Source organism: Trematomus bernacchii, unplaced genomic scaffold (assembly GCF_902827165.1).
Source record: "Trematomus bernacchii unplaced genomic scaffold, fTreBer1.1, whole genome shotgun sequence".
Lineage (NCBI taxonomy): Eukaryota > Metazoa > Chordata > Actinopteri > Perciformes > Nototheniidae > Trematomus > Trematomus bernacchii.
Genome location: NW_022987513.1, coordinates 7587739 through 7601014, shown reverse-complemented (window position 1 = coordinate 7601014; position 13276 = coordinate 7587739). Strand labels below are relative to the sequence as shown.

The 13276-nt window shown below is 43.0% G+C and overlaps 1 protein-coding gene across 1 annotated transcript in view; it reads right to left on the bottom strand.

The window, feature by feature from the left end:
• The window catches only part of auts2a (activator of transcription and developmental regulator AUTS2 a), a 276189-nt gene that overhangs the window by 152798 nt on the left and 110115 nt on the right, over positions 1 to 13276 (bottom strand). Inside the window, 1 exon segment of the mRNA XM_034114083.1 lies at positions 6438 to 6539. Within this exon segment, the coding sequence (XP_033969974.1) occupies positions 6438 to 6539 (102 nt within the window).

The following is a 13276-nucleotide window of genomic DNA, read 5'->3' as shown; positions in this document are numbered from 1 at the left end:
CGGGCTCCACTTATTCAACTTACCCCACCGGAACAGCCTCCACGCTGAAAAAGCTGGAACAAAGAGCAGAGAGACTCCCTCACCAGAGCTTGGTATGACATCAAAAATTGGGGCTACAGGGTTGGGTTACAGGGAATGCGGAAGTAATGCGTAGCCAAGAGCTGCGGGACACACAGCAAAAGCAAAAACAGGGTGGCAGTGCATTGCCATGGCCAATTTCAGTGGGAATTATGTGGAATAGGATTTGTTATTGGAAGCCTCAGAGCCTGAATACTTGGCAAGTACTGCATGGCTCTGGCACTGGTTTAAGCTTGATAAGTCAAAATGGATTCCGGCTGAGCCTATTTATGTCATTCCTGAAAACATATGGATAGGATTCAGGCGCTCAATACTTTCAACCTTCAACAATGACATTCAACACCACTTCTCCAGTCCATTAATCTTCCATGAGAATAGATTTATCATCCGCAGCACTGAGGGATTGCATCGAGTCAGCATCAGCCAGAACAGTATTTACCACACCAACCTCACTCTGTATCAATTTCAACAATTAAAGGGCCTTATTTTACTGGGTGTACAGTAACATAAAAACAGGAAAGGTTGCAATGTTCCTCTGATACCTCATATTTTATTTTGTGTTTCATGCCTCTAGGTGTGTTAAATAATTAGCAGAGATAAACTAGTGCCATGTCTTCTTAACCTGGGGCCTGCTTAGAGGTCACTGCACACAATCACACTGTGCTTCTCTCATTCTAATTAGATTTCGGGAGAGTAGATGCAGCAGAGTCTGAGTTAAACACTTGTGAATGTGGGCAGGGAGGCATGCGTGCCCCGGGCACTTGTAGAGACAAGCCATCCAGCGGGACCTCTCACAGGCCCCTGACGGACATTCGGCTGTTTGGGTACTGGCAGGGCGATGGAGGCACAGGATAATTTTGCCCGACTGCCGTGTCACAAAGTGTCACAATCTGTCGCTGTCAACCCTACTTCAGGCAATGTGAGAAAAAATAGAAATAAGAGAGAGGGAGACGAGACAAAAGGGAAGTTGATTTTGAGAGCCAGAGGTGATACTAAGCATGTCTGGTCACTTTCTGGGGTTACATTTAAAAGTCAAAAGCATATGCAATTCAAGTGATCTTGTGTCTGGATCATCTGGCAAATGGCTGTGTAGTGATTAACAGAACATAGCATAATAAACTATAAAAATAAGCTGTAAAGATCTAATAGTGGACAGGATCACTTTAGCACACATGACTAGATAGATAGTTAGGTAGCTAGTGAGGAAAAAAGGTTCCAGGTGTTCTTTAAGGATGAGTCATCCTGTCAAAACGTTGTGATAAGCTTGAGAAAACAGACTTACTTCCTTTAGTTGTCTATACTGTACCAGTCAATTTGATCTCTAAGGACTTCTTGAGCTGGCCTCTATATTGTTCCATGCATATGATGAAAAGCTGTCAAAATTGCCTTGAGCTATTACACGCATTATATTACATGTTACTTGTTAGACGCTTTTATCAAAATTGACATACTCAATACTGTGGGCAATCCCCACAGGAGCAATTTGGGGTGAAGTGTCTTGCCCAGGGACACAACGACATGCTGACTGCAGTGGGGTTTGAACCTGTGACACCCTGATACCAACACCAAGGCTCTATCCACTGTGCCACACGCCTCCACACCAGCACTAACTTATTTTAAAATAAGGCTAACCCATATTATTTTTTTCCCAAAAGCTTTGACTTGTTCCCTATATGGGGGGATGAGTAGGCTTTTCAGTGTTAGTTTATAAGTGTAGTTTTGTGGGTATAACCAGTTTAGCACCAGGTGCCATTTTGTCCCTGATATTACTATCTGCACAACAAGTTAGAATCCCAACAATGTCTGCATTTCTCTTGTTTTTGGTCTTTCAATCTGCCCTGACTTATTTACATCACTGCTGAAAAACCCATTAAACAGTCAAAGAGACAGTCAAGTCAAGTAGTGCCTGTACTGCATGTGCTGCTCATTTCACACCACCGCAATGCACACACTGGAGCCTCAGCAAAGAGTACGATCCCACGATAATGAGCTAATTATAGGTACAACATTTCTGCTTCCGTATCTAAATGTTTCTCTCTAATAGGAAACATTTCAAATTATTGAGAGGCAGAGAGAGAAAGAGAAGGATAATTGATGCAAGCAATTACAAGTCCTGTGTCGGAGCAAATTGGCCAGCATATCTGGACATGTAGGGGGACTGCGACCTCATTTACATCAGAGTGTCAGGAAATAATTGGAGAATGTACTGAGAAGGTGGGATTACATAAGCAGTTCACTTGGACAGTGAGATTCCTTCCAGACAAGAAGCTTATGGAAAGACTGTACGCTCCAGTCAAGGACAAAACATTATGTGCAGTCTCGGTATGCTCCAGCAAACTTAATCATAACAGTGATTTTAACAACAACAAATATACTTTATGACATTAGTCTGCTTCCAAAAGCTGTAATTTGAGTATTGGAAATGGTTTCACCACATGCACACAGGATTCTGAATAGGCTGTCCTGTTTTCAGTGGAAAGCCAGTAATAACTGAGTTCAGTTTTAGAGAGAATTTAGCTGTGTTTGGACTGAAACCGCTTCAAAAGCATGGGAAGACGATGTGCTTGACTTTTAACAATATCACTTCCAGATGTTTCATTACAAAACAACTTTCCAAGACCTCACCGCAAGAAAACCTTCTCGTGCGAGTGGAGCCAGGACACACGTATGGATTTCAGGAAACCACAATTTCACATTTTCATTTCAGTTGGAAAAACCAGCATGAAAAAAATGTCTGGAATAACACCAATCAAGTGTTATATGTATGTATTTATGTATGTATAAATATAATATGTATACAAATGCTGTCCAAAAGCATAGACAGCATTGCATCTGTTTCAATTTGACAGTTAGAATTGACTAAGTAGCAGCTACAGCACAATATAACAGTTTTGGCTGTCGATAAAAATGGCACTGAAATATAGCGGTGCATTCATTATAGTCTGCCTCTTGTGCCTCTCATCAGGCTGGCTAACACTGACTGGCGGGCTCTGACCCAGTACTCCGGAGCTTCTCTCTAATGGACCCACCTCTCATCAAGAGCCTTGGGTGAAAAAAAAAGGAGTAACATGCTGTTTACTCGCAATCCCGGGCCAGTAATTGCCAATTTATTTGATAGGCAGCTGGGTAATGATGGCATTTCACCCCTTGCCGCAGAGACTAAACGGGAGTGATTCATCCCAAGCTCCCTGCCCTCCCTGATCCAACAGACTCCCTCTGCTCAGGACTGCTGCCTGCATGAATGTCTGCCACCCAGACTGAAGGGGTGGGGTGTGGTGGGGGATGTGGGGGGGGTGGCTGCCATGTCGGCTTCAAACGAAACCCAAAAGGGAACCCAGCGCTTCAGAGAAAATGCTGCTAAGCCTGCCAATTTAGCTGGGGTTTGGGGTTGAGGCAAACACAGGCGAGCTGATGTGCCATTTGTAGGCCTTAATGAGCTGGCAGGACGGAGTGAGGAGGGAAGGCGAGCCGGAGAGAGGAGGCTGCCAGGCCTGACCTCCTCTGGCCTCCATCTCCCTGCCAGCCAGTGCCAGGTCGGCAAACTCGGTTCATCTGCTTCATCGGAGCGTGGTCGCTCCATGAGGGGAAGGGAGTGCTAGAGCAAATACCATTAGCGAACTGTTGGGTCTAATGAACAGTTCGGGTCAAAGCTCGCTCCAGTCTCACACCGCTCCCTGGTACTAACGACTGACTTAGATGCTTTATTTTTGTGTTTGCACTGTATGGGAGCGCCTCTGTGCAGCTGAACCACAGGAGCAGTACAGTTGCTTTGTGCCGTGTTACAATCACAACATTTCAGTGGAACAAGCACATTGACCTACAAAGAAGATAACATAACATTTAAAAGTCAACCAATGTTTTCTTTCATTATAATATAAAGGAATTTCAGTACTAAACAAAACTTTTTTATTTTCATCAATTTTCCTGTTGTCCTCCGCTGCAAAAGCTACGACTTGCACCTCTTGCAACATGTGAAGTGGGTTTTTACAGCAGAGCTGGAAGGGACTTGTTTAGAAACCTGTGGAGACCGGAGATGAAGCCGCACACAGTCGGACCGTACAAGGTGACATGGGGGTCTAAAAGTCGTTCCTCGTGCGGCCCAGCTTTCAGCAGCTCTACTGAATACATGCTCCATCTCCTGCAGGCTTTCTTGACCAGACGCAGCAGGGGGAACCAAAGCGGCCATTCCCTTCTATCCTCCAGATGTACGGAGTGGCTCAAAGCCAGCTCAGGTGGACGTGATTATAAAGGGGCGACAGATGTTTCCTGAGAACAAGTCTGCAGATGGGAAAATAGAGTTTCTGCTTGAGGAAACCTGACATTCTTCAAACAAATACCAGATTTATTTGGGAATTTAGGAAATGTTCCAATCAAATAAATCACAGTAACACATGGGACTGTGGCTGTTAATTATATTCAATGTAGTGAACCATTTCACATACAATGTTCAAATTGAAATAAGATGAAGTGAAGCAACATGCATAGACCATAACATGATGTAACTGTTTAGTGTGTAACAAGTCAGAGTGTATCAAAGCGATGTAATGTGAATGGCAGGAAATGTTTCGCCAGTGAGGATTAGTGAGATTGTGACTGTTGCAAATTAAAGCAAAAGATTATGTAATTTTAAACACTGAATAAAGATTTAAACTGAAGCAGAGGCCTCTAAAACATATTAGAATATATGCAAACAGATGAATACTTGCATGGCCCTTTAGGATAACACCACTTGAAATAAAAAATGTTTGTGCCAACTGTCTTAAGGTAAAGAAAAATGTTTGCAACTATAAAATGCATTAACCTACAATTCTTTGCAAAAAATAAAAACATTTAGGAACAATTTGACAATTATCAAACTGTATTTCAGTGTTGCATAAGCCCTATGTTGTTGTAATAGCATTTAGTTATTAGAGATCAGGATGCAACAGATGACGCATTGAATGCTTTTATCAATGTGTATGGCAGTCACGTTAAAGCATCCATACATGTACATAGGTTAAATGTCAAACCTGCATTGTTGAAGCAACATTTGTCATGGTACTGTATACTGCTGCACAGTTGCCAACAGTGCAGTCAGACAGAAATCACGAGTATCATTTCAATTTCTGTTGTCAACATCAAATTACTTATTTCATTTCATGCCCAGTCAAGCATCGTAAAGCTACACGCAGAATCCGTTTTGCTTCAGTTGTTCGACCATGTCTTTCTCAAAGACTTGCGCGCCTCTTAACTGACAGCTTTAATTACGGCCAGATATCTGATTGCTTCACTCTAGATTCTCCACACAAATCAAAGAGAAGGGGCCAGGAGTCCCTCGAGCCTGCACGCTTTACATCCTGAATATGTCACAGGGCCAGGGGACACGTAGCCGCGCTCTTTCTTCTGTCAGCTAATGCTCACCTCCAGCTCCTCCACAAGAAACGAGGACCTGGGTAAGTAATAGAGCCTCTGGGAGGGGGGGGAGAGAGAGAATACAGTATGTATGTGTGTGTGTGTGTGTGTGTGTGTGTGTGTGTGTGTATGTGTGTGCGTGTGTGAATTGTATTGTTTCAACACCAAAAGAAATCCTGACCAATAGATGATATCACATCTATAACTTACCTTTTGTCTGTGACATTCCGCAGGTGCAAGGCCACATACACATAATGATTCTTGGATAATGAAACTGTAGTAGGATGTATAACATTTGCGCTGAAAGATCATGCACTGATTGACAATCCCAAGCTAATACTTTAAAGCATTAGCAGTAACTGTTACATGTAATGATGCAGAGGTGGTTTGACGTGAAGTTGAATGTGTACAAGTTTATTACATGAAGCTGTTGCTTGTTAAGGCCAATGTTGTGCAACAAGGGATTTAACTAATGAATACTCCAAGCAGATTACTTGCTAATGAATTGGGAGATAAATATTTACAATAATGCCATCTCTCTTTCCTATGTAAAAATACAACATGTTTACTTTTAACACATTGATTTTAACGCATGAAACATGTAACATTTGTTTGGACACTAGAACTTTAACCATTACCTTTACTTTTCAGGCCAACTTGTTCTGCCCTAGAGATATGTTTTGTATGTTCAAATTCTTTGGGAGTTTGACCACTGCATGTAAATGTAAAATCAACTTTGGAGAGGTTAGTTGGTAAACGTTTGGCCCAGAATTGTTGTATAATTATGAAGTATGTTTCTTTTGTGTGGTATATATTTGAAATGTAAATCCTAACTATGTACACAAAATGACCAACTGGCAATGACCTCAGATATTTGATTTTGGCATTATTTCTAAGAAGATGACTCACTACAAACACAGGACCTCAGCTGCCACTGAAGCAGTACTTTTAAGTGTTAATGTACTCACATCTGTCAGCCTGTCTCTGGAGCTGCTCCTGATGGAAGGCTTGGACCTTCCGCTTACACTCTCGCTGTCGCTGCCCTTACAGTTGTTCTGCCCCGGTTTCAGCTGCCAAACATAACACACAATGACAGCAAGGGTTAACAACATGAAGCAAAAGTGGTTACACTGCAGTTTAGAGCTTAACATGTATAACGCTGGCGCAGGGATGGCGTCACACAGGAATCGGCTCATGAATATGTGTGAACTGGCAGGAGCCGCCGTGCTGTCTCTGTAAATCTGTCATGTTTCTGAGCCTATTCAGCAGCCATCACTCCGCTTGCCAATGATAGACGCCATCTGATCTCGCAGTAGGAGACTCCTCTCAGCCCACGAAATAGAGAACAGGGACAAAGACCCCTCCAGAACCTTCAAATGGAGCCTCTATCCTTTCCAAGCAGACACCACATGCCGAGGCAGCAGGAGCTCAGCAAGTGTCATCCTCTAGACGCTCTGTTGGAAATGCTGCAAAATTACAAGAATGAAAAAGAGGATGTGACAATCCGCACAGCATCTGAGGCCCTTCAAAATCTGTAGAACAATAAAAGACTCTTGGGAGTGCGGAGCTGAGTGGAAGGAGGAGGTGGGGTCTGTACTTCGTGGCCAAGTCTGCGATTTATGTCGTCTGAAGCTCCCAGGCTGCTCCTTCCAGACCAGACAAACACTGCAGGTTTCATTTCAAAGCTCATAAAAAGATGGCTTTATGGGACAGTGTAGTGAACGGCTGCTCTGCCAACTAATAGGAAAAGCAGATCCTGGCGCTGCACACACAAAGGACTTGGACTATAATATGATGGCATTCTCCTTTCCCCTCTACAGCTCTGGAGAGAAGTGACAGCGCTAGAGTATGTTTTTTTTTTTTACCTCTCATTCAGTATTCTCTTTTCAGGTATTGGCCATTATTTAGTGTGATGAAAGGGCACAAGTTGTGGGAATACCAAAAGAACCCTTGAGTTGAGTGGGTAATTAAAATTAAAATGTTCCCTTTTCTGTAGCCATTAGCGGTGTGAAAGGAATCCTATTCCTTGGGAGAATTGCATGATGGGTGGAAGGCGGGTGGATTCGCCAGAGTGTGAATGTGATAAGAGATTTTTGAGCACAGGGAATGCCTGATGGGCCTGTTTGTCTCTGCGTGTGCACATGTCTGAATATGTGTGTGTGCATCAGTGTGTGTCTATGTAGCCACGCACTGCTGAGACTAAAGCACACAAGGATCAAATGTGGCACGTGCACACACACATGGACACCAATGCCCTGCGCTGTGATAGCACTAATTATCTCCAACACATTTTATTCCCACACAAACCAGGGACACATTTCCTCTCTTTTTCTTGTAAATGCCAGTTTGTCTGAGGGGAGTTTACATCTTTTTGGAGAGAAAAGGGGAATAATATCTCATCCACCCTGGCCCGTGAACTGAAATGAAGAAAGAGCGAGGGAAGGTGTTTACTCCCCGGTCTGTGGCTCCTTCATCAAAACATGTTGACCTATAATATTTATTAACCAGGCTGTGTCCCTGCTGACAACACCGGGCAGCGCACACCAGCATTCTCATGCATTTATGAATGTGCTCACACACAAAAACACAGACCTTACTGAAAGCGGCGGCTGACTCCGGCATCACATGTATATATAATATATATATATACATATACACGATCCAAACCCCATATAGAGTAAGCTTATGAAGAATATAATAAGGCAAGTGTGGTAGAGATATGGAGATTTTATTAATCAACGTGGTATCAAACTGACTCTGCAGTAGTGAAACCGTATAATCACATCGTCTGTATCCTGGCTTATCAGTGGGAAAGTACTCCATGAAATCAGAAATCTTGCACAAATTTAAATCTGTGTAATGTCTGAAGAACATGTCTAATAAAGACATTCCAATAAAGAGCGGCTCATCTTTCAGGGCTATTACATAGCTCGGGACCTGATTACACAGCTATTTGAAAACGTATCCCTCGGCTTGTTCCTTTTAATTTCCCCTTGAGCTCCCTTAAATTACTTTGGAGAATTGTGTTTTTTTTTTCTTTTCTTCATCGCTCTCACTTTCGGAGTTTCACATGATGGATTCATTTCATTTTTTATGGTGTGATTAATGGATGTCTTCAACAAATGGAGGGAATGCCGGTGGTCAGTGCCATCAAAAAGTGAAGTTGATATTTAATGACCTGCTGTCTGATAATAAATGTAAATGAGAAGCCCATGTGTGGGTGCAGAGAGGGGGGCAGTCTTTGTGACCTTTGCTTTAATACCGCTGGTCAGATCATTCCAACTTCTTAATGCATTCAAGTCATTTTACTGTGTTTGTTTTTATAGCCTTTAAAACTTAGCTTCAGTTTCAGACACGTAATGAAACCCAATGCACTAGAGATCAAAGGCAGGGAGACGAGCCGTGTGTGTGTGTGTGTGTGTGTGTGTGTGTGTGTGTGTGTGTGTGTGTGTGTGTGTGTGTGTGTGTGTGTGTGTGTGTGTGTGTGTGGTGTGTGTGTGTGTGTGTGTGTGTGTGTGTGTGTGTGTGTGTGTGTGTGTGTGTGTGTGTGTGTGTGTGTGTGTGTGTGTGCACAGATGCCCCAGATTGGTGTGTGCTACTGCAATAGCATAAAGACATTAATTAAGACGCAGGTCGAGGCATACGGATGCATTTATTTAATGACCTAACTGTATCTGCGCAGCCCGGGTAAGAACTGGCCCTGCAGGAGGATAACAGACAGATGGTTTTAATATTCCAGAGGCTAATTTCACAACAATTAAAGACACAGCCAGACATTAGCGCCTAATGAAACATTTAAACTACTAGTAAGTGCATCTGCCATTAATTTCCACACAGTGAGGTCTTGTTTTCCTGCAATCTGTTCTGTGTTAAGGCATAACGTTTTTTTTTCCCTGTCTCTCTTACCAGTCTGAATTCACTGAAGTAGAGCATCAACAACTGTTTTCAATCAGCAGTCAGCGTGAGGCTTTGCAAGAGAGCAGCCGAAACCTCAGCATGAAACAGTTCAGCCCGCAAGTACGAGACATCATTTAACGTTTCTTATAAATCATTCTTTGAAAGAAATATAAATGCTTGATCTTAAGTTACTAGAAACTATTCAATTACTGAACTGCCATACTTTATTTGAATAGTGCAGTGGTGACATCTGAACGTCCCCGAACAATTACAATGCATCCGTTATGTCTGAGTTTCCAGTGATACTCAAAACCGAGTTAAACAGAGTCATTACTAGTCAGTATTTAAAGGGGACCTATCATGCAAAATGCACTTTTGTGCGTCTTTTATACATGAATATGTGTCCCCGGTGTTCCAGGGAACTCACCAAGTGTCAGAAAACACAACGCTCACTATTTTCCTCCATACCCAAATCTCTAAAAAAGGGGCTGCAACGGATCTGATAAAAACTGATCCAGATTTGAACACTGTCCTGACGTCAGGACGGTGGCGCTACGGCTATTGGGCCAACTCTCCACCTATCAGGGGAATGTGGGGTTGGGCCACGGCCGGCCATTGCCGCTCGAAAGCGCTGGAGACGCTGTAGTACATATGCCAGGCCTGTAAGTGGCGCTGTAGTCTGCCACAAAAGCAGCGAAGAAGACTTCCCGCCCATAGTTACCATGGTTACCCTTCTGTTTATTCTCCGCTGTGGCTTTTTTTCTCCCTCCCCGAGGCAAGCGTTTGCTCCTGCTGCTTTAATTCAATGCAATCCCTCCCCGTCGAGGCAAGCACTGTAATTCTCTCCGGTTAGTCCACCAGCAGATGACAAACACCCACCTCTCCGCCTCTTCCAAGGAACGAGGGGACCGTGCGGCAGAGTTTCAGTTTCAGTTTCTTTCGGCGGTCAAGATGTCTGTTAAAGTTTAAATCTTCCGGACAAAATTAGAAAAGTGCCGGTCAAAGGTCTTCTTTGTTATTTATTGAGCTTTAAAACAAATGAATAACGACTCTATATAATAATATAATAAAACACGGAGGACGGAGATCTCTTTTTCTCCCCCTCTTCTGACAGCCCAGCAGCTGATCAGAGCACGTCTCCCCTCTCCTGCAGGGGGGCGTGGTCAGCAGAATCAGACCCGTAGACAGCAAACAGCACATAGAGCGAAATGAGGCATGGCTAAAATGCATGATCTGTTTGGTATTTTGAAAACAGAAATGTATAAATATACCTTATATAGGTATGGCCCTACAATATATCATTTAAATATAGCATGATAGGTCCACTTTAAATTTGAATGCAGAAGTACACTAAGCACCTAGATATATCCACTAGTTTATGTACAAAGATGTCTCTTTAAGTTTGACTTTTTGTGATAACACAAGACAAAACATTTGCCAAGTTCTTGTTAATGAAGTATACTTCTTATACTACTTATATTGTCGAGTACACAAAATAAACAAAAGCTTTGCAGTTGGAATGCAATATAATCTCAATTTGACGTCATACTGTATGAAATGTACATTAACATGCTAATCCCAACGAAACCTAACACTATAAATCCATATTATCTAAAAGAAAACAGGCACCAAATAATAAACCTCAATCTATTTAAATACAAATAAGCTGTCATAGACTTCCTTTCCAGTAATGTGTCAGTAGGTTTTATTTCTTGAAAGGCCTTGACCAAAGCTAGGTTCCTCCTGTGAAACTGTATATTCACTATTACATTCTCCACACTCCTGATTTTTAATTATTCCTCACATAAATGAGGAATAACAGTAGGACCTCTCTTTTCAACATGTCTTTAAAGGTCTGCCTGAAAGAAATAGATAATAAACAGCAACCTCACAGCAGCATTATTGATACTGCCAAATGAAATACCAAAGGTGCTATTGAATGTCATAAACGCTGTCTACCAAAGCTCAAGAAGCCCCTCTTGATAATACAAGAAATGTCATTAAAGAAAAAAATCAATATGGAATATTTTCATTTCAGTTTCTGTGGTGAATGGCAGCAGAGAGGTAATTGTGTTATGCAGCCACTAAAACACAACTCAGAATACACACTACAGTACGTCCCCAGATCAGAGAGCAGATACATTATGAAATATCTCATTTAAATGGTTTTCCCCTGAAAAGTGTGCTGCAACAGCTATTACAACATTGTCTTGAACATGTGGAGTCAATTATTTTCTCACTTACTGAAAAGTGCTCACCGTTGCCATAGTGGAATTTTACAAGTGTATTGACCTATTCTCAAGGGCTGCACTACAGACGCGATGCAATCAAGCACAAAAGTAGGCCTGCTAACATTTCTAACCACAAAGGCCTTTTTAAACAGAGCCATACACAACCTGCCTGGCCCAGCACGCCCAGCACTCCCCCCCCCCTCCCCTCCTCCCACCCATCCCCATCCCTCAGAAATGGAAAAAAAAGGGAAACGCAGAGAGAAGCAGGCTCAGTTTTCTGTACTGGCCTCAGTGGGATAGCCATCAGCTCCTGGTTTCCCTTAGTTACGCACAACAGCAGCTGCGGAGCTCAGCGGTAATAAAACCTGGAACAATTTAACGGCTTTTATTGTTCTTCTGCGGCTTTCAGAACAGCTAACCTGTCCTCTCAGGATCTGGCAGAGAGAATCCCACTAGGGCAGCAATGAAAGAGGATCTCATTTACCTAAAAGCGCTTATACATTTTTAATTTGCTTTAACAAGTAAATTAACAAGTCCCTCATTTGGGAAGTTTTATGGCTGCTTGCCACTGAGGGAGGACAATGAAAGTTTTATAGATAATCCACTACCTAGGCTGTGTTGCTGATAATAAATTGTCTATTTCCTGCGGCACTGTCAAATCCCCTTGGTTTCCACTGACTACACTTTGAATATCTCCTTTATGCTGCCTTCAGAGGTCTATATACCAAGGCTATTAAAGTGCTTGTGAGCTTCACGACTCAGCAGTTAAAATGAACAACTTGAAGAATTCCTGCCGACTTTATACAGGCGCTCTCGAATAGCCTTAGGAGACACGATTGCCAAACATTAGACCACATTAAACATCGCTAATTACGTCCATACCAGCCTCTACATCACATCAGCCTCACAGCAAGCCTGTAGAGTAAAACCACTGTGGACTGGCCGACAGCAGCAGTTGGAAACTGCTGGGCCTGTTTAACTCGCAGTCGGCTTTATCTGAAGAGACGGTTATGTAAAAAGAGGGGCCGAGGGTTTTGTCAGGGACTGTGCGGGGGCGACAACAAACCCTACGTCATCTCTCTGACAGTGCACTGTGTTGGCGAGCCCACCAGTGTGGCCTGGCTCTGACCCTGTGCTCAGATCTGAGGCCCAGCTGCTCTAACTGCCGCAGACAGGAGCCCCGCATGGCCCTCTCGTCACCCATAACCCCCTTTGCCACCTTCGCTCACAGCCTGTCACTGAGCATCAGCGCTTGGCTTCCATTGCCCCAGATTTGTTTACTGTTAGCTCTGTGTGGAAAAAAAGCCCAATGTGTGAAAATAACCCTTAATACCTCTTTTTATCCCTGTAGTTGTAGCATGGATGTCGTGTGTACTTTCATCACTGTGACGAAATGACATATTACAAATACTTGTCATGTTTATCCCAAAGCCTACTGTTTGCCTGTGGATAAGATGTCACTTGCAGTCAGCCAGTAAAGCAGTTTTTATTAGTACCTAAGACTGTAACCATGGAGAAGCTCCATTTCCTTTCAATCCTCTAACATCATTGAGCGGCAGTGATCTCTGGCGACCTTGTCAGACATCATTTTTCTAGCAGGGGAGAGATCAGTGAGGCCGAATGCACTCACTCCGACCAATCTCAGGCCACAGAGGAGGCTTTCCTTGCCTCTGTGCTGG